Source organism: Esox lucius, chromosome 14 (genome assembly GCF_011004845.1).
Source record: "Esox lucius isolate fEsoLuc1 chromosome 14, fEsoLuc1.pri, whole genome shotgun sequence".
NCBI classification, from domain to species: Eukaryota; Metazoa; Chordata; class Actinopteri; order Esociformes; family Esocidae; genus Esox; species Esox lucius.
In genome coordinates, this window is record NC_047582.1 from 27,551,321 (window position 1) to 27,577,655 (window position 26,335).

A 26,335-nucleotide genomic window follows, 5' to 3' on the forward strand; every position below is an offset into this window, starting at 1 on the left:
TCCAGCCTAGCAACCGCTTGCAAAGTCGTCAAGTGTTCGACTTTTTCAATAGTAGTTTCGGAACATGTAAATGCTAGATCTATTAAGAAAGGGGGCATATGCGAACCCATAACTAACCTATAGCTTCCATAGAAAGAAAATGTCAAATACTGCAAGGGGTGAATACTAAGAAATTCGGGGTATTTTTAACTAGCTAATTTAAGGAAAGCAGTATTAAGCTTGTGATCTTCTGACCAGCAAAGGAACGCTACTTATCAACGTCATCGATTAAACCTTTCCTGTATTGTCTTTAGTAAGTGAAACGATTAGACCATTCCACTGCTGTAGCCCCAGGCTACACGAAGACGTCAGAATTCTCGATCTTGGTTCATTGCAATGAACACCGTGTTACTTCGTACGCATCCATTGCATGCACCGATTTCTGGTGTTATAATAAAGAGCTGAAATCAAACTACGACGATAAAAATATTTATCAAAGCTCCTCGCTCAGAACTAATCGGATGACTCATACACAAACGTTGCTAGGCTACCGTCGTTGCACCAATGGGCAAATCCTTGTCTGTCTGGCTAACCACAGGAATGCCATCTGGTATCGGTACAAAGGATGGAACTAAAGCGCGTCCTAACCACAAACAATATTTTTAATCCTAACAGATGCCACACACGTGTCAGTTTTTACTTTACATTCACTTTTTCTTGCTTTAGTATGGCCACATTGAAGCTTGGTTCATGCTTCAGCCAACTCTTGCTGCTGTCAGTGTGAACTATGGTTACAACAGACCCAGTGGCCCTGGCTTTGGCCTCCAGACTTTTTGGTGTTACTGTTGGTATGCTGGTGAATCATGTGTTAAACAAAACACAAACTGGCACATGGCTGCTGAAATGTATTGTAATGGCATAATCCACATTCCACTTGGAACCCAAAATATTATTCTAGAAACCATAAAGCCTTTTATCTAGGAGCACTTGGCTTATTCTGTGTAGAGTAATACAGCCCCCTTGAAGTTCCTGTAATTTTATTTTGGAAAAAGTAATTAGTCTATTACAGTCAGATGACATTGTGATGTCATGATGTGCCCCTGAACCTCCATCCCTTCAATTATTTTATGAATCTTAGACAAAAAGGGCTTTAAAATATGTTTCAACATTTGAAAGTATTATTTTTACATCATGGTGAAGAAATACAAAAAAAAGAAAGAAAAGAAAGTCAAGTTTTTTTTTTACTGCATTGCCGCTTTAAGGTAGCTGAGGTGCTGCTATTTACAGAAACGGTACAAAATAGGCTTTTTCATTCTCACAGCACAAACACACTTGTGCATAGAACCAAACAGGACTCCTAGCCTCATCCTACGTTAACAAAAGCAGATTTGGTCTACAATAATTTCCTTTAAATGGGAAAAGAATTGTGCTGTACACATAGGGATATTAGGATGTAGCTATTGGGCAGTGTGTGTGTTTCAGTGTACTACACAGATGGGTTTGGATTCACTCTTCATTTTAAATACATAAACATGTAAAAGGCTTGTTTGGCAAATCTGTAAGGAAATACTGGTCAGGATAAATACATTTTAGTAGTTGCTCCACCATATCTAGCATGACAGACGCATGTGCGCACACACACACACACACACACACACACACACACACACACACACACAAACACAGCCTATATGTGCCAGGAAACCTGTCTCAATGATCATACCTGTATGTAATAATTTCCAAGGTGCAGCATCATTGACATTGCAAAGAGGAATGCCATGGATAATGTTGACAAGATTCTTCTGAAGATTTTTCTCCACAGGTAGCCCCTCTACCTAACAGTGACTTAAAGGTTGTGACTTGGTGGATCCTGTCTTCCTGAAGAAGTCTTTTGACAACTGGTGCAGTGAACACTTAAGGTTTGTTCAGTCATTCATTAAATCAGTGATTCCACTTAATGTAAAGCTTGATGTTCCCATAAATCTTTGTGTCCCCTCTTCCTACACATCAGAGGTTCTGAAGATTTGTTTCCCTGTTCTTATGGTATTTGGTACTGTCCCTGGACCTGGAGACAGTTTATCCCATCAGTTTAATCGGGGACAAACAAAATCTGTCCGTGTCAGCTGTCCAGTAACCGGCCACAACAGTCCATTCCAGCTGTATTGCCATAGCAACTTGCTACACCAGTTCATCCAGTAGTGTACCCAGGCTGTGACGTTGTTCAGGTGGTCCGGCGATGTGCTTATTGCACATTGGACAGACACATCGCACCTCCAACCATTTGACCAGGCATCTGCCGGGACAGGCAACATGTCAGTAACACATTTAAACAAGCGCAAGCATGCAAAAAAACACACACACATACAGTGATGTTCCTTGTTAGATTTGTGCTTTTGTGTTTTGTCTTTAAACATTACATTAATTTTATTATAATAAATTGAATTATAATATAAAAAGATCGGTCAGAACTGGTTCCTTCCAAGGTGGAATAAGCAAACATTCTATTCATAATGCAACATACTCTATTGCAAGCCTTATCCTCAGTATAGGAGGACATTTGGAAGTTTATCAATTTTATCATGCGGTAGCCTGTCCCGGCAACTTTTTCTTAACCACTGGGCTTGAACATCTTCTTGCTTGTTAGTTTGTAAATTATAGCCGAATAGGTTCCCAGTTTCCCAATCTGGTAACTGGGTATTAAGCCATGCTATAAGTCAAGTTAGAGTAGCATGTCTGCTAACAAGGTTGCTAGCCACAGAAAAACAAATACTGAAATTACTAAATTATAACTAACACACACGTTCCAATCAATCGTCTAACATGGTTTTAGCAGAGATGCAAGTATTCTTAGTAAAACATTTTTAAGAACCAGAAAGTACTTAAAAGTACTTTAGTTACCGGGTAATGACACCTTATGATCATTTCATGATGGTTGTGATTTAATTTTAATGCAACAACATGTCTGTTTGATGAATGGTAGGACGCCATGTTGTGTAATTCGGCACATTTAGTGTGGTGCAGTATCTTCAGTTGTAGATGTATAGACATTTGTTTTTGAAGTGTTTATTTTACTTACATTTAGTCAAAATATTGCGGGCTCTAGATTACCAGAAAAAAAGCTCTGTTTCACGTCTTTGAATAATGATAACTTCAAGGGGTGTCCCCTTCTAAAAACAAAATAGGTGCATAATGCCCCTAGAGAAACATGCACACAGACATCTGATGCATAATTTCCATCTGGTTAGTGGAGTGAGATGAGATGCCACTTGCCTCCTGTGAAAGGCGTGTTGGCATGGCAACACTCCTAGCTCATCCTTCACTCTGAAGTCCTCCAAGCACACGGCACATGTCTGCTGTGATGGAGATAAAGCAAAACAGGAAAAAATAGAAATCAGTGGATTGGGAGATGGAGATGCAGGCAGAGAGTAAGAGAGTGAGGGACGGAGAGAAATACAGAAGGGGGAAAGAGAGCTAGAGAGTAAGAGAGACTGAGAGGGCGGGTGAGAGAGCTGAGCCTAGGAGAGAGAATGAGAAGAGTAAGAAAGAGAGAGAGAGGGAGAAAAAGATAGAGAATAGTGACAGTCTGAGAAAGTGAGGACAGAAAAGGAAAAGAAGAAACTGGTAGGGAGCAGGGGCTTGAAACACAAAACAGGCATCAATAAAATCAAGAAAAAAATAATCAGGTGACACCTTACCCCATGTAGATTCAATTTCTTTGTGTCTCCCTTGAAAACCACCTGCGAAATAACTTTTAGGATTAGACAGAATTGTGTGCTGAACATTTTCTACTCATTATATGTAAAATATTTCTGTTAATTGCAGTTACTATCCAGATGAAACCGTATATGTAGGAATTAGCTACTTCTCCATTGAACGTTGGGAATGGGTTAATGGAAAAAAACTGTAATTAAGTTATTAAATGTTAAGCACTTATCCAAGATTTGTAGTTCTGATCTGCAGTCATGCGCTATACATGTGCAAGTTTGGTGTTGAACATGACTGAGGAAAGAAAAAGTTCAGCTATATGATGTCCTATAGCCGTGTGGTGTTGTGACGTGACTTACCGCTTTGTATCCAAATCTGTTTCGCTGGGCCTGGTGCCTCAGTTTACTGGAAGAGAGGAAGAGTTTTAGTCCAGCTGTTTGAATGAACCTGTTTGAATTATAGCAGATGTGGCATAATCTGACAGGAGTCTGATACAGAGAGTCATGGTCATATTTCTCTTTCCAGTTTCAAAGTATTCCACTGATTGGCCAAATTCAATATATTCACATTAAATGTGTGTGAAAGTGCCCTATACGGTACAAGGTTATTGACCGGTCTTAATAAAGGAGCATGTGCCCGCAGTATCCACTCGTTTCAAGTGAGAAGACTCCCCATGTCGTCTCGCTCTGCCACTGTGAAAAGACCCCATTCTGGAGCAGGGAGGATCACACACTGAACACAGAGCAGTGTTGTTCACACAGAACAAAATCTCACTTTATTGGGCTCAAGAGCTCTTCAGACACCAGATCAGTCCTCAGATGCCACCGTCTGGAGTATATCCTCTGCCACAGCACAACGGATGACAACAACAGACTTTCATTCTTTTTTTTTGGTCTTAAATGTGCATGTGTGTTTGTGTGTGTTGTGGATGGTTCTGTGTTAATGTCTTGCCATGGGGCGGCTGCCTGAAGCCTTAAATAGACTCTGGGACAAACCAGGCTGATAATCATCTGCAGCTGATTGTTTTAGTTAGGAAGTACTTGAGGATACAGAAAACAGAGGAACTGTAGAGGGGGTTGAGGGAGTCCAGCATGAATACAATAGTCTGTACCCAATTCCTGAGGAGATTTTTTGGTTTGATTTGAACATTTCAAGCACAATTCCAACATTTGTGGATACAATTGCAGTGCCATTAAAATAAACAAGAAAAACACCCATTTCCATTGTAGTCCTACTGAAAATATATATAAAAAATAATATACACAAGACTATAAAGTGATAACATAATACTGTACATCTCCACTCGGGGAACAAAAAAAACAATAATGACAAAGTAATGTTCATTCTTATAATGAATGATGATGATGATGATAATATTGGAAAACAATTGTTTAGCTATGATTCAGTGAATCAGAAAGCAGAGTTAAGAGAGCAGTCAATATGCTAGCTTTATATTTTTATTCATGCTTTTTTTACCCCATTTATTTCACCCCTCTCAACTGTGTGATGTCCAATAGCCAATTATGGCCTTGCCTCGCTGCAGGAACTCCCCAGCCGGTTGGTCAAAGATCGCCACATGTTTCTTCCGTGCATATTTCGCCTAAGTTGGATCCAAATGTTATCACAACATTCTATAGGGATGCAGTGACTGCATTGGCAATACACCACAAATCCTGAGATGCTTTATTTCTGTTATAATGCAGTCAATTACAACTGTAAAAAGTGTCAGCATTGAGGATTCAGAGCAACCGGTTCATAATTTCCTATAAGAAATGTTTGGCCTTTTCATTTATCCAAGGTCTGCATGAAGCTGTATGCAGAATCAGCTTGGTGGAAGTGGTAGCAACAGGTGAAATGATCTGAAGTGATCTCGTGCACACACCCAGATGATAAAAAGCTTGTGGATTGATCCTGTAGATTTGCTCGAGGTGTCAAGTCAAGTCAAATGTATTTATAAATCACATGAAAAATAACAAGTGTCCACCAAAGATCTGTATAATCAAAGTATCTAGGACAGCAAAAGGAAAACCATGCATAAAACATAACTAAATATGGACAGGACTTAAGGTGGGATTTAAAAAACGTTGCTACCCAGTAGAAGACCTAATATATAACGGTAGGCGCAGCAACAGAAAAGTTGTGGTCTCCTTTAAATTTTAATCATTTATTGGAAGACCTAAGGGTCCTTGAGGAAGAGTGGTGGCTAAGGTGGTCAGAAATATAGGAGAGCCGTGTCAGACCACTAATCAATGCAGGGCCCCGATTATTCTAAACTTGAATCAAGAGCTATTTAATTTAGTTTGTGGGTTATCTCACTGAATGTTGGAACTGAAAAGACGTGGCCCCCTTTCCCCTGTGACCAACCATTATACTACCTCAAACAGGAAAACTGATCAGTATAGATCATTTGTATTCTTGCATCTGAATCCCATCTGATCTCCCTCTGCCTCTCCCACCAGTCACATACACACAGCTGGAAATGCAACTCATAATCTAAATTCACAATAATTCAGAATGTTTAAAAAAATTTACCAGATAACTATATGTCAAGCTGTGTATTGCCCCTATTGTTTCTAACAGAGATGTTAGAAAACAGAGATCCAAACCTACATTTTTGTGAACAAGACTTTTTGCAAGACCATTGTGTAAATAATTTTGAATGTATCTATTATCCCAAATGTGAGCAGGCATTAGAATATTTCACAAAGGTTTTGGACTCCATTGCAGACAGGCCCCTTTTAAAAGAATTAGGATAAAAAATGTATCCAACACCTGGTTCACTCATGATATCTCTGAGCCTTTATATAAAAACAGCATCAATCTGACTGGCAGAGTTTCAAACAACTGAGAAACCTGCGCATTAAGCTTGTACGAAAGGTAAAATCAGAACATTATATTAACACCAACCAATTGTTATGGGAACCCGTCAACATTTCTGAAAATTATTAAAACCCTAAAGAACAGTTCCTCCGCCTCATTAACAAAACAGATTGTCCACATGGCCAATCGCTGAGAAAGGGTCAATTATTGATGCATTTAATCTCCAACTTTGATGTACACAGGGCTCAGCTGTAAAAGAGACCGTAGTCTCTGAGTTCTCTGAAAAAATAAAGAACAAATAAAATAAAATAGTCAGAAGGAGTCCATTGCTCATTGTCGGATGAAGAAAACATGTCCGGACAGTCAACAACTGATCATGCCTAATATAACACCTTGCAAAGTATTCTAATCACTTAACTTTCTCCACATTTTGTTGTGTTGTTATAGTCATTATTGATACCCCATTATGGGAAAGTGAAAACTTTAAGAGAAATGGGTACCAATTTATTGAAAATGAAATCTGATATACAGTGGAGAGAACAAGTATTTGGTACACTGCTGATTTTGCAGGTTTTCACACTTACAAAGCATGTAGAAGTCTGTAAGTTTTATCATAGATACTCTTCAACTGTGAGTGACGGAATCTAATCTATCACATTGTATGATTTTTAAGTAATGAATTTGCATTTTATTGCATGACATAAGTATTTGATACATCAGAAAAGCAGAACTCAATATTTGGAACAGAAACCTTTGTTTGCAATTGCAGAGATCATACGTTTCCTGTAGTTTTTGACCAGGTTTGCACACACTGCAGCAGGGATTTTGGCCCACTCCTCCATACAGACCTTCTCCAGATCCTTCAGGTTTCGGGGCTGTCGCTGGGCAATACAGACTTTCAGCTCCCTCCAAAGATTTTCTATTGGGTTCAGGTCTGGAGACTGGCTAGGCCACTCCAGGACCTTGAGATGCTTCTTACGGAGCCACTCCTTAATTGCCCTGGCTGTGTGTTTCGGGTCGTTGTCATGCTGGAAGACCCAGCCACGACCCATCTTCAATGCTCTTACTGAGGGAAGGAAGTTGATGGCCAAGATCTCACGATACATGGCCCCATCCATCCTCCCCCCAATACGGTGCAGTCGTCCTGTCCCCTTTGCAGAAAAACATCCCCAAAGAATGATGTTTCCACCTCCATGCTTCACGGTTGGGATAGTGTTCTTGGAGTTGTACTCATCCTTCTTCTTCCTCCAAACGCAACGAGTGGAGTTTAGACCAAAAACCTCTATTTTTGTCTCATCAGATCACATGACCATCTCCCATTCCTCCTCTGGATCATCCAGATGGTCATTGGCAAACTTCAGAAGGGCCTGGACATGCGCTGGCTTGAGCAGGGGGACCTTGCGTGTGCTGCAGGATTTTAATCCATGACGCCGTAGTGTGTTACTAACGATTTTCTTTGAGACTGTGGTCCCAGCTCTCTTCAGGTCATTGACCAGGTCCTGCCGTGTAGTTCTGGGCTGATCCCTCACCTTCCTCATGATCATTGATGCCCCACGAGGTGAGATCTTGCGTGGAGCCCCAGACCGAGGGAGATTGACCGTCATCTTGAACATCTTCCATTTTCTAATAATTGCGCCAACAGGTGTTGCCTTCTCACCAAGCTGCTTGCCTATTGTCCTGTAGCCCATCCCAGCCTTGTGCAGGTCTACAATTTTATCCCTGATGTCCTTACACAGCTCTCTGGTCTTGGCCATTGTGGAGAGGTTGGAGTCTGTTTGATTAAGTGTGTGGACAGGTGTCTTTTATACAGGTAACGAGTTCAAACAGGTGCAATTAATACAGGTAATGAGTGGAGAACAGGAGGGATTCTTAAAGAAAAAAAAACAGGTCTCTGAGAGCCGGAATTCTTACTGGTTGGTAGGTGATCAAATACTTATATCATGCAATAAAATGCAAATTAATTATTAAAAAAATCATACAATGTGATTTTCTGGATACCTATGATTAAAATTACAGACCTCTTCATGCTTTGTAAGTAGGAACACCTGCAAAATCGTCAGTGTATCACATACTTGTTTTACCCACTGTATCTCATGTACGAACACTATTCAAAAGTTCAAAGGTTTGGGGTCACTTAGAAATGTCCTTTTTTTGAAAGAAAAGCACACGTTTTGAAATACAGTGTAGACATTGTTAATGTTGTAAATGACTATTGTAACTGGAAACGGCAGATTTTCAATGAATTATCTACATAGGCATACAGAGGCCCATTATCAGCAAACATCAGTCCTGTGATCCAATGGCACATTGTGTTTACTAATCCAAGTTTATCATTGTAAAAGGTCAAATTTATCATTGGAAAACCCTTTTGTAATTATGTCAGCATAGATGAAAACATTTCTGCTGATTAAAGCTGATTGCAACAAAACTGTCCTTCTTTAGACTAGTTGTAGACTATGTGGAGCATCAGCAATTGTGAGTTCAATTACAAGTTCAAAATGGCCAGAAACAAAGGACTTTCTTCTGATAGTCGTCAGTCTATTATTGTTCTGAGAAATGAAGGCTATTCCATGTGGGAAACTGCTAAGAAACTACAGATCTCATACAACATGGTGTACAACTCCCTTCACAGAACCACACAAACTGATTCTAACCAGAATAGAAAGAGGAGTGGGAGGCCCCAGTGAACAAGAGGACAAATACATTAGTGTCTAGTTTGAGGTGGGTAAAATAACACAGATACTGGACACAGGAAGATTTGAGAAAAGTGTTATGGACAGACAAATCTAACTTGAAGGTGTTCGGATCACAAACGAACATTCATGAGATGCAGACCAAATTAAAAGATGCTGTTAAGCATGGTGGAGGCAATGTGATGGTCTGGGGGTGCTTTGGTGGTGGTAAAGTGAGAGATGTGTATAGGATAAATTGGATCTTGAAGAAGGAAGGCTATCACTGCATTTTGCAATGCCATACCATTCACTGTGGAAAGCATTTGGCTGGAGCCAATTTCCTTCTACAACAGGACAATGATCAAAAGCACTGCTCCAACTATGCAACTACTTAGGGAAGAAGCAGTCAGCTGGTATTCTATCTATAATGGAGTGGCTAGCACAGTCACATTCGGATCTCAGCCCTATTGAGCTGTTATGGGAGCAGCTTGACCGTATGGTATGTAAGAAGTGCCCGTCATGCCAATCCAGGTTGTGGTAAGTGCACGATTATTATTTCAATTAAAAATTATTATTTCCAATCTTGTCAATGACTACATACGTTTCCTATAAAATTTTCTATATTTTCTATTCAAACTCATGTATGTTTTCATTGAAAACAAGGACATTTCCAAGTGACCCCAAACCTTTGAATGGTAGAGTAGGGATTCAGACCCTTTGACATTACACAGATGCATCCTGTGTCCTTTGATCAGCCTTAAGATGTCTCTAGAACTTAATTGGAGTCATTTAGAAAGGGACATACCAGTCTATAAAAGGTAATATAAGTGCCTATCAGAGCAAAAATAAATATAAAAAAGTCCAAGAAAATCTCTGTAGGCTTCCGAGATAGAATTGAGTTGAGGGATAGACATAAAAATTGCTATAACATTGAACATTTCCAGAAGAACAGAAGACTCCACCTTTGTGAAAAGGCAGATGTTTGGAAACACAGTCCCCGGGGCAAGAAGAGCTCTGGTAAAGGAAACCAATAGTCACTCTAATGGCCATTCTAATAGCGCTCCAGAGTTTCTATGCAGAGATGGAAGAATCTGCCAGAAGGACGTCTGTGTCACTCCACTAATCAGACCTTTATGGGTGAAGTGGATAGAAGGAAGTCACTTCTGAGTAAAAGGCACATGACATGCTGTCCGAAGGACTCTGAGAACATGAGGAAGAGGATTCTCCGAAGGGGATTTTCTAAATGCTAATTGATCTAAAGGTCTACAAATTGTTGTTTTGTATGCAGGCAGGCAGTTAGGCATACAGACAGACTGACAGAGGCAGACACACAGACATGTAGTCGGTTTACCTGATGAAGTAGCAGCAGAAGATGAGGCTTAGGACGAAGACAAAGACTCCGGTCCCAAAGATGACCATGTAAATGTTGAGGGGAAGATCCTGGAACATCACGGGAGACATGACCTTTGATCTGCTGTGACCTTCGATCCTTCACCTGTAACGGGTAACCAGACATGCAAACATACACCCTGGGAGGAGACACATTTCAATAATAAAGAAAAGAATGTATTTTCACACATGAACATGAACAGTAAGTAACTTAAGCCATGTCTGGTATGGGTGAGGTTGCAGACACTGGCCCCCGGCAAATACAGGTAGTGATGCAGTCTGTGGTTAGACTGATCAGCTGACAGGATGTAGATGCTCTTAACTCATATAATGGTCTATAGAATCTGATCACCTGACAGGATGTAGATGCTCTTAACTCATATAATGGTCTATAGAATCTGATCACCTGACAGGATGTAGATGCTCTTAACTCATATAATGGTCTATAGATCTGATCAGCTGACAGGATGTAGATGCTCCTAACTCATATAGTGGTCTATAGAATCGGATCAGCTAACAGGATGTAGATGCTTTTAACTTAAATAATGGTCTACAGATCTGGTCAGCTGACAGGATGTAGATGCTCTTAACATATATAGTGGTCTATAGAATCTGACCAGCTGACAGGACGCAGACGCATTTCAATCTAATGAGTTAACTGATAAGACCTTACTGTAGCTGTGTTCAGACACTTGTCCAAGTACACTCCGCCCCCCCCAAACACACACACACACATACACACTCTGCCCTAGGCAAGCTATTGGCTACAGGTACTGTTTATATTGTACTGGCCAAACGGCATGTGGTTAGTTCTTGCCTGACAGAACTGAGCTCACAGGAGGCTGTCATGAACCTCCAACCAAAACAGGGAAGTGGTTAAGTTTGCTATTAGATCTCAGGCAGTGCATAACCCTTTAGATGGCACACACACAGACACAAACGTTTGTTTCTACATTCCCTGATATGTATAATGTGTAAATTACAGAGATCACTGAGAAGAATGTTCAACCTTGTCTCAAACTTTCAGTTAACTGACTTGGATATCAAGAGTTAAGTTGTGCACACTGCACATCCACAATGACGTCAAGTAACCAAGGGACAATGACACCACGACTTGACGATCATAAAAAGCATTTTCAGCGGAGTATATATTTATATGTAGCAAGACCGTCGACTTTGCGATGCAATTGCGCAATAACACTTCTAAAATAATGTTGTCTGCGTCAGGCTACTTCTTGCATGGCCATAAAAACAATGCTACATAACATTAATTCGGTCAATCCATTCAAAAACAAGAAAGGTCAGGGCAGAGAAATTACATTCTGTTAAAAAATGCTTACCGCTATAAAGAAGGCGCATCAATAGCGTATGGTTCTTGAAGATAGAACATATTTTTCTTAATCAATAACACTGGATGCGCTTCGCATTTGAACTATTCTCTCTTTCTGACTCTTTATTCCATCATCCCATCCGAAAAGACTGAAACGATGACATTTTTGCAAATCTAATTAAAAAACCCAATAAAAAGTTGACAGATGCAAAATGTGTTGATCGTTTCTTAGCGTGTCTTACCACATCTGTTGACAATTTGACTTGGGGATTGTACATCTGTCGTTAGTCTCCTCCCCTAGTATCGCAATACACACCATATTACCGTCACCGCTATGAAGTACTGTATGCGAGGAGTGGAAACAATTCATTTTTCCTCACCTCCTCTCTCCTCCCCCCGCCCTTAAACAATGAAAGACATGGGCGCACACCAATCTCAGTCGGAGCTTGAAGAAGTCCATGCGTTCTTCCCCCCCAGTTCTACCATGTCAACCCGCTTGTTCCTACAACGCTGGCTTCCAGCTGAAGCTCTAGTCTGCCAAGCTAGGGTTCTTGACAAACAAGCAGCAAGAGAAGCGTTTCCTCCCTACCCTCAGGAAATTCTCAAACCCTATATGCCCCATGAGCATGCAGGAGTTTTGACTGCAACCTCAAAACCTACTCCAGCTCTTCTTTCAGCCACTTCTAGGCTCTATCAAAACTCCTCTCATCTTCAAAAAACATCTGAAAACTCACCTTTTCATAGAGTACTTAAAATAGTCCCACTGCCACCTTTTGTCTTTTGACAACTTTAATATTTTGTGTTTATTTTTTTGTATGGTCTTCTTTCCAGCACTGATCTTTGCTGATAACTGAGCAACTGATTAGAATGCACTTACTTCTAAACAGTGTGGTTGTTTCACATTTCTCTTTTAAAATGTGTGCACATACTGTAAGTGGCTCTGGATAAGAGTGTCTGCTCGATGACGAAAATGTAAAAAAGTTAAAATGTTCTACAGTTTAACAGACGTGAGAATGTTTAACCCAGCAGAATGTCTTATCCCCTCACACAGTGTGGGTGTCCTGACTGTCGCCCACTATGTACTGCGCAAATTAATGTCATAAAACGTACATAGGAAGACTATTTGAACCACCATGGATAGCGACAACACTGCAGTCCCAACTACGTTTATGAACTGGCAGTCCATGGGGCTTTGCTGTCTGCTTCATGCCAAAAAGAGGAACCCAAATGTCATCAGGATGTTAGATTTTCTTGTTTGGTTCCTGCATAGCAAAATTTTTTAACCCTGTTGTAACAAGATAATGTTGACCCATTTCCAGCTGACCTACAGTACAAAGTTACTTCATGTCACAAAACCTAGCCTAGACAGTAAAATAAAATATCCTATTTGTCACTCTCACTTTTGTCATTTTTAAGTTGTTTGTGGTTGTTTGGATTTAGTAGCATTGTACAAAACAAAATAATCACTAACCAATCTGAGAAACCAATTATGCCTTTTCAAGACACCTTCATCCTGATCTGCTTTGGCTCTAGTCAAAGTTACCCATCAGTTTCTCAGGACCAATCCGAATATTTAGATCGCTGTTGCAATACAGAAATCATCCTGGAAATATTCAGATCAAGACTCATTGAAGAGAAGAAATGAATGACTGTGGGTTTGGCGTTACATTCCATCACTTGGTAAAATAATACCAATGACAGTGAATACACCTCAAAGATGCCGTACATCCGGCCACTGCCAGGGGATGTAGACGCTTTCCTTTAAGCCACATCAGGTGGAATTGGCCTCACTAGTGAGTAAAGCCACAGGGAGAAGGTTGTGATTGACTACTCAGACCAATAATGACCTTGAACCCAAAATGTGCTTGTTTCACACAACACACACCTCCTCCAAGGACTGAATCCACTACAGTTCTAATCACAAACAAAAGAGACATACAATCAAGTCCTCCACACATTCTGCATTGTTTGGTGATGTCATCAGAGTGAGCATAAGTCTAATGCTGGCACAGGAAATGTGAATTGTGGAACGAGACAATCGGACAAAGATCTGCCATGTCCTCAGTTTCTTCCGGCTGGTATACAAATAACGATGGCAGCACAATGTGACTCAAGCCCAGCCACATCTGGATGCCACTAGGCAGGGTTGTGACACCACTCAGGTCAGATAGGGAGAAAAGGAAACTTGGGAGAGAGCCATGAAATATGTAGCCACTCATCCATTCCATCTTCTGGTAGATTCTGCACACACACATTTTTTTTTATAAGAAAATACACGTTTCTTATTCCCTAGTTTTAAACTTGACCCTTAACCTAACTGAAACATAACCTCAATAATCTTTATCACTAAACTTAAACTAGTCCTAACGCCGAACCCTAAGCAGTAATGCTTAAACCTGAAAGTAACACCAATTCTGAAACTATGCCCAATATTAGATTGAGCTTAACCCCTAAGCCTTAAAATGCATATTTCCCATAGGGACCTGCCAAAACAACTTGTGGGGACAGATTTGGGTCTATGGGTTATCCCAGAGAGTAGAGTGGAAATTGCCAAGCCACAAACGGAAACTTCTTTCTCTATAAACACAATACAAAACTATGTCACTGTATAAAAACTTATTAGTGGAACACCAGGATCATGAAACTCAATGACACCACCTTGAGGACTAATAAAATATAATGGATTAAACAGAACAGAATTAGAGATAAGTTGAATAAAATAACAGGAATTCATTTTTTTCATGTAGACACGGGTCATTATTACTTGGGAGGTCTCCTCCTTCCAAATCAACCTGGTGGTAGGGCCCACACACACACACACACACACACACACACACACACTGCCAGCTCTAACATTTTGGGGGCCCTAAGCAAAATATAAGTTGGGGGCTCCCTAGCAGTCAGCCCTGCACACACACACACACACTCACACACACACACACGCACTCACACTCACACATACAACCACACTCACACAATACATATTTATATTTATCTTAGTTCTGTTAAGTAGTAAATCAAGGATGAAGACACCATAGCACTCTATGCATGTTTAACAACTTCCAACAAACATTTGAAAAAATAAACACCATCACTTGAAGAACAGTGAGCATGCAGTTTGGTAACACAATAACAGCACCAGCAACACAACCAGCAATTCTGTCACCAGACTTTGCATCTGTGCTGTTTTTCAAGAAAATCATTAAGAGAAAAAAAAAAAGGTTTACGTGTTTAACAATGAGCCATAACCAGAGCCACTCGTTAGCATGGAACAGGATATTTGATAACTTTTGACTAACATTGCTTCTAAAAAGTTTTCTGTGTGCAGTAGCTACAAACAAGCATACGTTTATTTGTTTACATACAATATGTCGAACATTCCCTGTTTATGTTATCTGGGTTATATATCGTTTTCTATGATCATGTACAATGTACTACCATGATCACGCAAGAAAACAGACAGTTCTAAAAGTATTGGATGTATTTGGATCAAAAACAAACAGATCCATACCAAAATGGGGGCAATGAACAAAATGTTACTTCACACCAACTAATCCACATGTCTCTTCTCACAGCATCGATTTCTCTGGACAGTTTATTCTTTGTATTCAATAACACAGACCAGTGATTGAAAAACAACTGACAGTTAATGCAGTCCTGTAGAAAGGGGCTCTCTATGAAATGGAAGGGTAGGAGCGTTGAGTAGTAAAAACAAGCACAGGGACAACAGATCGCAGACCTTAACGAATCCCAAGGGTAGATACATTGTGACTACACATAAAATAGCAGGAACCCAGTTACACTTTGAACACCAGGGATGGACTGGGACCAGAGCCATCAAGACTAACACACTGAACTGTTTTTTCTTTCAATGCCCTCATAATCAGCCAAATAAAACTTCCATGCAAATCCCTCCACTTAGACAGGCTCACTAGGTCTAAACACGGATTGGCCCATCTGGCATTTGCCTGATCTACCCGATGGTCAGTCTGTTTCCGCTGAACACGGAGACAGATTCAAAAAAATCAAATGAACGCTCCACTAACTGAGCTTAATCATAGCCACAGGTACAGCTCCAACATTGTAGACTGTATGTCTAACTATACTGTTTTCTATTTTAGCTCACTTCTCAAACCTAATACTGTAGTACAACTGTAGTAATACTATAATAAAAAACTAAAACACTGGTCTGATCAATACTCAACCAGGCGACCATAATAATTCTGGCACTGTTTAGAGATAAAATCAAACAATATAATTGAAGAGACCACACATGACACATTAGGTTTCCCTAGCAACAGCGGGCACTTGAGAAGGTTTACGAAACCATATAGGCTTACTGGTGAAATGCACATGAGGGGTACTTCAGGAGTACTCTGGACTGATCAAAATGTACTGTACTAGATTTTGAAATAACCAAAGAAAGACTTAGAACCACTGTCCTTACTCATACAATAACCAAGGAATGATTGAGAAATGCTATCCTACCTCATCCAATAACCAAAGAAAGATTAAGAACACTGGACCTAACTCATCCAGTAAGCAAAAGCCCAGGCAGTAGCTAGTAATCCAATGTAATAAGCCATTACCTGACTAAAGCATGCTGGTACAACTTCATCATACAAAAGTAGTAAGAAAATGTAGAGAAGATTAAAAAACATATTTAAAACAACCAAATACAGTTGAAGGGAATTCAATGCATATGAAGTGTCATAGCATTTTCATATAATAAAACATAGACAAACATCAGTTTAATACAGGCTTTAAAGGCAGATAGTCTAGTGGTTTGAGTGTAGGACCCGTAACTGAAAGGGCGCTGGTTCAAATCCCTGATTTTAGAAGGTCATAATCAAGGTGCCCTTCAGCAAGGCGCTTAACCCTAATTGCTCAGTTAAGTCTGGAGAAGTGTATCTGGTCAGTGTCACATATTCTCAATGCTACATTTCGGTGATGGGGTCATAACACTTTGATCAAAGTCATATGAACTAGTCTAATATCTCTAGTTACTGAGTCATCAACCCTAAAGCCTTTGTATGACCCTTCATGAGACCCTAGTTGCTACCACATGAACATATGTTCCAAAATATTTTAAACAATGTATTATTCATTTGTATTTAACTTTCAAGCTCATGTGTAAAAAGTGTAGACTGCTAGACTATTGGTTGAGAAGCAGTCATTAGGGCTTTGGGATTGATATGGCAATGTCATCCACATACATAAAATACCAATCAAATGTTTGGACGCAGCTACTCATTCACGGTTATTACTTTAGTTTTACAATTCTCCACATTGTATAATAACAGTGACAACAAAACTAAGACATCAAAAGTAGATTCTACAAAGTAGCCACATTTGCTTTGATGACAGCTTTGCGCACTCTATAAATTCCTTCAACCAGCTTTTAATGTCTGAGGTAGTAACCTGGAATACATTTCCATGAACAGATGTGCCTTGTTAAAATTTAATTTGTGGAATTTCTTCCTTCTTTCCTCCTTAATGCTTTTGTGTTGGTATACAGAGGGGGAAAATGTTAGGTGGGTACACAGAAGACCATTATTCTGTCTGTAATGTTGTTGTCCATATTATGGCAAGAACAGCTCAAACAATTAAAGCGAAATGACAGTCCATCATTACTTTAAGACATGACGGTCAGTCACTTTTGAAAATGTCATTAACTTTTAAAATGTCTCCTATTTTAGTCGCTGAAACCATCAAGTGCTATGATGAAACTGGCTCTCATGAGGATCACCACAGGAAAGTCCCCTAGTTAACTCTGCAGCAGAGGATAAGTTATTTTGAGTTGCCAGCCTCAGAAATCGGCAATTAACTGTACCTCAGATTGCAGCCAAAATAAATTATTCACAGAGTTTAAGTAACAGACACATCTATACATAAACTGTTCAGAGGCGAGCGCGTGAATCAGGCCTTTATGGTTGAATTTCTGCCAAGAAACCACTACAGAAGGACACCAATGAGAAGAGACTTGCTTGGTGACTGCCTCATGAAGCTGACTGAGAGAATGCAAAGAGTGTGCAAAGCTGTCATCAAGGCAAAGTGTGGATTCATTGAAGAATCTCAAATCTAAATGTATTTTGATTAGTTTAACAATTGATTTACTACATGAGTCCTTGTTAATTCATAGTTTTGATGTCTTCACTATTATTCCACTATTGTTCTATTTTCCTCTTATTTCTTTACTGATTACTGAACCAGTGAAATGTTTGCCAAAACGAGTGAGTCAGAGACGGATTACTTCATATAGGTTGTGTTATATAGGCTGGAGTGGGTCAGAGAAAGACACAGGAAGTAGAAGAGGAAAGAGAGAATACGGTAAGAAAATTCTATAAAAAAAGAAATACCCTTGAATGAGTAGGTGTTTACAACCTTTTGACTGTTACTGTATGTCTCTACTTCTTTAGAAGGTATGATGTATTCCAAAACAAAGCCATTTACTGTAAGTAGTATTACTGACTGAACCAGGGTTAGAGACATTTGACATTTCATTTAGCATTATTTCAGCTTTTATCCTAAGATATATTTCTACAAAACCAACCAGTGGAATATTTTGGGGCATATCAGATCTTCATACATTTCTGGTTGTAAACTGGTTTTCTGGTGATGAAAAGCAGATTACAACCTAGTCTCTAATCTCTGTCTCAATCAGTCCCCCCATTATTAGATTAAGACGGAATGGGAAATAATTCACATTTAAGTTATCTGGTTTAAAAGTGGTTTAACCTGGTTAACCGTGGTTTTGTAGTTGGTATGGTTACAACTCTCGTGTCTTATAGCTTGTTAGCTGGTTTGGTCTAAGGAGAGGTTGATGAGGTGGGGGACTGTAGAGTCTTGCGGCTCTCTCTTAAGATGCTGTCCAGTCCATTGAGCTGTCGTAGGAAGCCTCGGTTTGGGGTGACGCCGCGGTGGTCTTTCACTGTCTTGATGGCTTCCACCAGGGCAAGGTTCTGACGGATCATCAGGTATGCCAGGACAAGCGTGGCCGATCTACTAACACCCACAGTGCAGTGGACCAGGACCTTACCTGTAGGGAGAATAGAGGGGGGATACAGAGGCGGATGGAGAGAGAGGAAATGAGGGAGAATGGAAAGATGAGTAGATGTATTCACAGGCAATGTAATACTTCAGTGAGATAATGCTAAACATCTGATCACATCCAGGAGTCTGAACGTATCATCATCTGACCACATCCAGCGGTCTGTGTTGGTTATTCAAGGAGCTTGAGCACCTGGGTACCTGTTTCTGCTGGTAGGTGGGTGTGTATGTGTCCCTGTGTGAACTACAGTATACATGGGGGTCATGCCTAAAATGTTGCTGGTGGATCGATTGTGCAAACTCAACCCAGGATTTTGATGAGTGTGTCAGAGTGTTTTTGACACATTAGGTTTCCCTAGCAACAGCGGGCACTTGAGAAGGTTTACGAAACCATATAGGCTTACTGGTGAAATGCACATGAGGTGTATGAGAGACAGAGAGGAACAGAAATTCACTCACCTCCACTGCTGAGGGCCTTGTGTATGAAGTCGGCAGCAGGATAAAAGTTGACACTCATGTCAAAGGAGGGCGAGTCATGGGCCTCAATGCCCTGGTAGGTAATGTCCATGCCAGTGTAGTACTCCGCTCCGCTGCGCCATTTGCTCTGGGCACAGTTCAGGATATGGGTAATACCCAGCCGAGCCAGCTCACGACGATCTGACGCAATGTCCCTGCAGTGCAGTTGGGTTGTAGAGGCCAAACTGTCACCTCATACACAAATGAAACAATGAAGTACATAATCTGTAGAAATAAAGCATTAGCCTATAATGCCGCTTATAATAGAACAAAATCAGGCTTGTTTGAAATGATTACTTGTTGGTCGTAAAAACACTTTGAAAAGCACAATGTTTTGCAGCCTATAGTATATGGACTTCACAGGCTACTCACTGGTCGCCAATATAAAGCCTGGGCCAGACCTCGTCGGCATGGTTACAGGCTGTTTTCCCGGTGCAGAGGAGCCGTTCCAGCTCAGACACTGTCAGCACACGGGACCCGCGCTCCGAATCCTTCCTGTTGGGCGACCTGGAGCTGCTCCGGGACCGGGAGAATCTGGACATGAACGCCATCTGGAGCGCGTGCGTCTGGTAGAAAAACGGCGCTTTTTTATTGGACACGTGCCAGCAAATCTTTTTTCTTTATTCATATTATCTTCCTGCTAAGATAAACATTTAGAGATCACGAGGTCTCTAACTGCGCACTACCACATAAACGCTATTCAGTACCCTACTCGATAAATAACAGCTAAACATAGCGCATTCACAGCCTTTAGTGAGTAGATATGGAAACATAAAAAACAAACAAACTATTATTATATAAATGCTTGGGACGATTACTATCACATACTGTAACATGATAGCAGATTTAAAGATAAGCTACATGTAAATGTAAACCTATATTCTAAAGGCGATGTTTTTTGGCTACATTTCTCAATTGTACGCGGAAAAAACAAACATTAAAAGGTGTATATTGATGGTTCCCATCAATTATTTTAATGTCTGTTTATTCTAAATATATATATATATAAGATGCCTGACGTTACAGCTATCACCAGGCTCCACAACACCGTACATAATACAGTCAAGATAATCACACAAAATAAGTAATTTACCTTTCTCTCTTTCCCTCTCCAGCTTCCCCTCCCGTCCTCCTCTCTTCATGCGACTACTGGGCGCCCATGCTATCCGCCATGTTCCTTGCCTTTTGGAAATGATACAGGGACAGTAGTAATACACTGTGGTGGGAGGGTGTGCAAATCATCAACATACCCAGTGACCATCAACAGGTTTAAAGCAACAGCACATTATGAAAGTAATATTTCAGATCAACTTGTGTTCCCTTAATTTCACAGCGCTAGGCTTCTTGATCACTGGATGGAGTCGTTTTTGGTAACACTTGAGACGCTGTCATTACCAAGTCATAACATGTAATAATCGCTGAAGAAACTTTCCATAACACCTTCATGGCACATAGGTAGACTTGTTGTCTTGTTGTCATTAATTGTTAATTTATGAGGCTGCATAAACTTGTCATAACCCACCAAACGTACTATCCAAGGCAAAACAACTTACAACTTACATACTCAGTCAAACAACTTACATACATGACTGGGAATACAGATACAGCTCCTGAATAAAATAAGAGACCACTGCACCTTTTTCTTTCCTTTCCAAAAAAGTCGAAAAGGGAGGTTTTGAGTGAGGAACAGAAGGGTTCAAATTAGGAGACCACTGCAAATTGAATGCTTCTGTTCCTCACGCAAAACTTTCCTTTTAAACTTTTTTGGAAAGGAAAGAAAAAGGTGTAATGGTCTCTTAATTTTTTCCAGAGCTGTATGTGTGTATAGTTTCTGAGTGTCATAACGTGTATTTGTATGTATTATATAATTAAATGAAGGTGTCTGGATGCTTTAGGTAACTACTGTCGCCCAGATAATGTACAACTTCCTGCCACTGAGGGGAACTGATGGGAGGAGCAGGTGCACAAACAGAAGCAGGAAGTGAGATTCAATGGAGTGTAGACCCTTGGTCCTTAACATGCATTTGTGTTCCATAACGCAGAGACCCTGAAACCACGTGTGGCTCACTATCTTTTCTTATCCCTCCTCATTCTGATCTTCCACAGACTTCCAGATAAGACGAACATGGTTTCTCTAATGTGATTTGAAGTCAGGGACATGCTGACATTGAAGACTGGACCAGCAGGTTGTTTCATAAAAAGGAGTTTTGGATGTGAATATTAAAGTTAAGTCAAGAGAGGGAATATTAAGAAAAGGGTTCATGGTAATTCTATTGTATTTCACCTCACATCCCTTTTCCTGGAACATGTTGATAAGGGGTAATTTCTGCTTGCTTCACAGCTTAAACTCTCAGAGGTATTTTGTTTGGTGGAGTGATAGGATTCAACCACACTGTAAAACATACTGTCCTTTCTACTTAAAAAAAAATGAAGGCAACAAGCATCAGCTCTTTGAGTATTTCCAGCGAGAGGGATTTTTTTTAAAGTAAAACATCCGTGTTTCACCAACATAAATATAGTAAGTAAAAACAACGTACAATATTTATTTTAATAAGTACATTTTTTATTCATTTCCATTTCATACAAGTCATTGTTTACATTGTACCAGCTTTCGCAGGTTTGGTTGTGCTCACCACTCGACCCTCCAACAGTAACCAGAGGCTATTGCAGGCAACCGGTTTTGCCTCAGTCACTCTAAAGATGGTGGAAATCAGTGATCTCTTCACTGAATGTACATTTTTCTGATAATTTTGATATCCGTTTATCGTGGTCCATCACTCCTCATTGCACAACAAGAAACTTTCACCCACAACTACATTAGCGAATATCTATCTACAGGCTTTTAGTTGTGGAATGAAGCTATCATTGTAGAGAGCTGTGCTAAGTGTTAAAAATGCTTTGCATTTACATTGTGTGTGATAGCAATGAAAAATCATTACCTGTTTTGCTAAAAGAAATAAACTGTTGTTCTAATTAAATTACAATGGAGATCAACGAGACACCAGTGAAAAGGCATTAGCAATCGAGAAAAACTCCAATGTAAGTTGCAGGAGTAGCATTTCGATCTTGTACGGATAGTGAACGTTAATCCGAATACATAATGAAAACTGAAACTTTCTTTCACTGTCACCCTCACTAGTTCCAAACATATTAAAGGATAGTAATACCAATAACTATCAGTGCCTGCTTGTTTGTGCCTCCATGAAGCGCATGCATCTCCCCCTCGAACCAATGTTTGTAAACACAGAAAGGGAAGTTAGTGACTTCGTGCGTTGCAAACAGGAAGTGTATCACTTTAAACTGAATGCGCCGCAGAACCAGAATCAAACTGCACTTTAGTGTCCATGATGCTCTAAAATAAAAATAACCCTTCTAATCGTATTGGATTTAGAAACCTACAAAAATGAACTACATGCCAGGAACAGCCAGCCTCATCGAAGATATCGATAGTAAGTCGCAGTTTACACCAGCCAGTGCTACAGTATTATGCTAATATCGCTAGCCAGTTTTGTGTCAAGATACACTGGTTTGTATCACTGCTATTGATTGAGGCTAAAAATGCTTTGGAATAAACGTGCATTAAAATGTGTTTGATAACTTGTAAAGCAGCGCCCACACAAGACATGCCACACAATTAGTGGCTTCGGATTGGGGGAAATGGGTACTAAGTATATAGGGGCCTAACGTGCAGTGGGCCCATCGAAAATGTTTGAATCTTGAATAAAGAGGGGAGGGGCCCTAAGAGACTGCCTATGTAAATAGCAAAGAATTTTGTGCTACACCCCTGCACACAATACCTTTGCATGTGATAACTCAGGCGCAACCCAGAAAACAGTTAGTGTCAGTTGTCACAAGTATGGAGAAATAAGTACCATCATAGTTAAAAATGTGTGCTAATTTAGTTCATCAGAATGCATTGCCATAGTGTTTCCATTGCTTCAATTCTCTGAATTTACAGAAAAACATCTTGTCCTGCTTAGAGATGGAAGAACATTAATCGGCTTTCTCAGAAGTATAGATCAATTTGGTATGTAGGTATTTGGACCATTGCAATACTGTATCATTGTTACGACATTGTGCATAATCAGAAAACAAAGTGTGTGTGTGTTTTAGGTCTTACTAAACTCATGGGGACCAAATGTCCCAATGAGTATATTAAAACCAGAAAAACTTGGACTCATTGGGACCTTTTGCAAAAGTCAATTTCCAGCTTAGGGTTTAGTTTTAGGGTCAAACTTACTATTTATTTTATAGTTAGCATTGGGGTTTCTTTAAGGTCCAGGCATTTTTGGTTAAGTTTAGGGTTAAGGTTAGGCATAAATGTTACTTTATTGAGGTTAAGGTTAGGTTTAGGGTTAGATTAGGGTTAAGTTAAGGTTAGGTTTAGGTTTAAGATTAGGGCAAAGGAGCATGCAGTTTAAATGTTCTGGTCCCCATGAGGGTAGCTGTACAAACTTGTGTCTGTGTGTGTAGCAAACCTTGTGCTGCAGCAGACGGTGGAGAGGATCCATGTGGGTAAGAAATACGGAGACCTCCCCAGAGGAATCTTCATCGTCAGGGGAGAGAACGTTGTTCTCCTGGGGGAGATTGTAAGTCTGCTTTTTATGTATCTCACACACACACACCCACACACACACACCTATAAACACGTACACACAGTTGAGCTTGCGTGTTTGTCGTTCTGAGCTGCGTAGGACCTGGAGAAGGAGTGTGAAACCAGTCTACAGCAGGTGTGTATCGAGGACATTTTGGAAGAGCAGCGGTTGCAGCAGCACACCAGGCTGGAGGCAGAAAAGGCAAAACATCTGGCCCTGAAGGAGAGAGGACTAGCCATGCCCCGAACCGACATCATGGATGAATACTGAGTACACAACGAATACTGACTTGTATAAGCAGATAAACACACACACACACACACAAACTGACTTCATGAAGTAGTACTGACCACACACACAGATAATGGTCTTAGCGTGCTATCCTACTTTACCTTTGAGAGGACAAGGCAGCTTATTTCACAATAATTGCTTAATGATTTGTTTTTTGTGACGGTATTGTGATGACACTGACAAATGTACAGTATATTGTTTGAACCATTGTTTTAGTAGGTTTGTGAGTAATGTGAACAGCCTTTTGAATTGTTAAAAATGACAATTGAAAGTTGTGCTAGAATATAAACTCCTTGGTTGTACAAGTTTGCACTTTATTTTCTATTTTTGTGTTTTTGTGTTTACATTTTTTTTTTATAAGTGTGTTATAATTGTTTCAGTTTGTAAATGCACTTGAAATTTTCCACTTGATCTATACTGACCTAGTTGTATTTAAGTTTTGTTGGTGGATTTGTTGGGATAGTTAGTCCTAGTAACTAGTGTAGCTACATCGGAACATCCTGTTGGAACAGTTCAAAATCTGACCAGTAGAGGAAGTGCTTACACCACTTCTGCCATACTTTTATTATCAGGTGCTTTTTCATTAAAGCAATTTGCAACTAAAATTGTACATTCTGTTTGATTGCACATGTTGTCTGATTAAACTTTTGCTTGATTATGATTAAACTTAAGCCTGGCTTGATCAACAACAACAAAAATATTTGGTTCCAAATGCAATCCACTGAATTATGCATTCACAGCACATGTAAATTGTCCTGTATTCATATTTGGTGTGGAAGTGTGTGATCCTGGTTTTACTAAATGTGGGGTGCCCACAAAGATGGTGAAACCTGACCATTCAATGTCCACAAGGACAAAGGCTATTGTTGGTTTGTGGGCTTGGGGTAAAATACACAATAGGGATTAATGTTTGAATTTGGGTTAGTTTTAGGGTTTAGCATTAGGGGTTCAGTTTAGGGTTAGGCTTAGGTGTCATCGCAAGGATACGTTTAGGTGTCAGGTTATTGAGGTTAAGATTGGGAATAGTTTAAGGTTAGGCTAAGTGTTATATTGGGAAATGATATAGAATACTTTTTCTGGTCCCCACAAAGGTAAAAAAACTTCTGTTTTCGAAAGAAAACCGCAGTCGGGAAAAAAATCCTTGACTTTTTTATCCGGATAACTCGCGGGAAAGTCAGTATATTGATTGTAAGTTCGCACTTAGTGCTTGTTATGACATTATTTATAGATGACTTATTTTTGCGACGTTTTCCAAGTACTGGGTTACGTCATGTAGTCAACTTTGCTCCAATCCGGAGTCGCAATGAAGCGCGAGGACGAAGCGTCAATCCCACCAATAATCAGCGAGATTCAAAAACACCAGCAAGTGGCAGCCACCTGCAACAGAACAACGGTAGGGTTATGTTTCTGGGCGTAAAAATAAGTAACTATTTTGGCATAGCGTTACAATATATAGTGGTTTATAGTTCAAATATATACGCGAAGATAAAACTTGTTTCAGACCTATTGACAAAAGAATTGTAGCAGCAAATCAAGGCGCTTAATTAGGGACTAAAGGAAAGAGCGCCCAAATCTGTTCCCTCTGGACGGTATCCCCTTCCTGGGCTTTGAGCACCACTCTCGCGGAACTATCACAACAATGGACTCTGTCTCCACGGGAAGGTCTCTCTCTGCCATATCTCAGTGGGTCAACCGTGGATATGCTTCGTAACATGTGTTCTCTCCCATGTTAACACCGCTCCCGGGTAGTGTTTTCTTTGCTCGCGTTCGGTGAAAGGTCTGGTGTAATAAGACTAAAGATGCCCGGACGAAACAGGTACAATCTGGTGGACGATGTGGCAGATTCGCGGGTCCCACTCCACAATGAAGAGGCGTACCAACATGGGATACATTTTCAAGCCAAGGTGAAATGCATAACAAAATATTTCTAAAATAAACAATCACTTATGTTTAATTAGCCTACATTGTCTTTCCCATCATGAAACTGT

At 40.1% G+C, this 26,335-nt stretch overlaps 4 protein-coding genes across 13 annotated transcripts in view; 2 read left to right on the forward strand and 2 right to left on the reverse strand.

Annotated features, from left to right (window-relative positions):
• Positions 1–999: 999 nt before the first annotated feature.
• On the reverse strand, positions 1,000–13,175 carry LOC105015301 (RING finger protein 122). 6 transcript variants are annotated; one of them, XM_010878355.4, is made up of 6 exons: positions 12,138–13,175; positions 10,528–10,671; positions 4,044–4,089; positions 3,675–3,716; positions 3,250–3,332; positions 1,000–2,272 (listed from the first exon to the last, which is right to left on the reverse strand). In XM_010878355.4, exons 2-6 carry the CDS (start codon positions 10,635–10,637, stop codon positions 2,158–2,160), a joined length of 396 nt encoding a protein of 131 aa, XP_010876657.1. In that variant the 5' UTR covers positions 10,638–10,671; positions 12,138–13,175; the 3' UTR covers positions 1,000–2,157. The 6 variants fall into 6 exon arrangements, with proteins under 6 accessions (XP_010876657.1, XP_010876656.1, XP_010876655.1 ...); XM_010878354.4 differs by having other exon boundaries at positions 10,528–10,705; positions 12,138–13,174; XM_010878353.3 differs by lacking the exon at positions 12,138–13,175 and adding an exon at positions 11,906–12,131.
• A 1,755-nt stretch (positions 13,176–14,930) lies between these two features.
• Positions 14,931–20,660, reverse strand: LOC105015300 (dual specificity phosphatase 26). The gene is made up of 4 exons (XM_010878351.3): positions 20,555–20,660; positions 19,834–20,027; positions 19,405–19,616; positions 14,931–18,934 (listed from the first exon to the last, which is right to left on the reverse strand). The coding sequence occupies exons 2-4, from the start codon at positions 20,010–20,012 to the stop codon at positions 18,705–18,707; spliced, it is 621 nt and encodes a 206-aa protein (XP_010876653.1). The 5' UTR covers positions 20,013–20,027; positions 20,555–20,660; the 3' UTR covers positions 14,931–18,704.
• A 1,944-nt stretch (positions 20,661–22,604) lies between these two features.
• Positions 22,605–25,008, forward strand: LOC105015299 (U6 snRNA-associated Sm-like protein LSm1). 3 transcript variants are annotated; one of them, XM_010878349.5, is made up of 4 exons: positions 22,605–22,910; positions 23,420–23,488; positions 23,935–24,050; positions 24,148–24,875. In XM_010878349.5, the coding sequence occupies exons 1-4, from the start codon at positions 22,865–22,867 to the stop codon at positions 24,274–24,276; spliced, it is 360 nt and encodes a 119-aa protein (XP_010876651.1). In that variant the 5' UTR covers positions 22,605–22,864; the 3' UTR covers positions 24,277–24,875. The 3 variants fall into 3 exon arrangements, with proteins under 3 accessions (XP_010876651.1, XP_010876649.1, XP_010876652.1); XM_010878347.5 differs by having other exon boundaries at positions 22,634–22,910; positions 24,156–25,008; XM_010878350.5 differs by lacking the exon at positions 23,420–23,488 and having other exon boundaries at positions 22,637–22,910; positions 24,156–25,008.
• A 627-nt stretch (positions 25,009–25,635) lies between these two features.
• The window catches only part of si:dkey-34e4.1 (carboxyl-terminal PDZ ligand of neuronal nitric oxide synthase protein), a 60,747-nt gene continuing 60,047 nt past the window's right edge, over positions 25,636–26,335 (forward strand). For 2 of the 3 annotated variants that reach the window (XR_828362.3, XM_020053746.2), the window contains exon 1: positions 25,636–26,251. Coding sequence is in view for 2 of the 3 variants with exons in the window: in XM_020053746.2 (XP_019909305.1) it covers positions 26,147–26,251 (105 nt within the window). In the remaining variant the exon portion in view is untranslated. The remainder of the gene's footprint in view (positions 26,252–26,335) is intronic. The other variant, XM_020053745.2, reaches the window with a different exon arrangement.

Coding starts and splice junctions, on each gene's coding strand:
- LOC105015301 (XM_010878355.4), bottom strand. CDS start 10,637: ATGTCTCCCGTGATGTTCCAGGATCTTCCCCTCAACATTTACATGGTC. Junction 3,717..4,043: donor ACAGATTTGGATACAAAGCG/GTAAGTCACGTC, acceptor GTTATTTCGCAG/GTGGTTTTCAAGGGAGACAC. Junction 3,333..3,674: donor AGAAATTGAATCTACATGGG/GTAAGGTGTCAC, acceptor TCTCCATCACAG/CAGACATGTGCCGTGTGCTT.
- LOC105015300 (XM_010878351.3), bottom strand. CDS start 20,012: ATGGCGTTCATGTCCAGATTCTCCCGGTCCCGGAGCAGCTCCAGGTCG. Junction 19,617..19,833: donor AGGCTTTATATTGGCGACCA/GTGAGTAGCCTG, acceptor ACTGCACTGCAG/GGACATTGCGTCAGATCGTC. Junction 18,935..19,404: donor CAAGGCCCTCAGCAGTGGAG/GTGAGTGAATTT, acceptor TTCTCCCTACAG/GTAAGGTCCTGGTCCACTGC.
- LOC105015299 (XM_010878347.5), top strand. CDS start 22,865: ATGAACTACATGCCAGGAACAGCCAGCCTCATCGAAGATATCGATA. Junction 23,489..23,934: donor CAGAAGTATAGATCAATTTG/GTATGTAGGTAT, acceptor CTGTGTGTGTAG/CAAACCTTGTGCTGCAGCAG. Junction 24,051..24,155: donor TTGTTCTCCTGGGGGAGATT/GTAAGTCTGCTT, acceptor TGAGCTGCGTAG/GACCTGGAGAAGGAGTGTGA.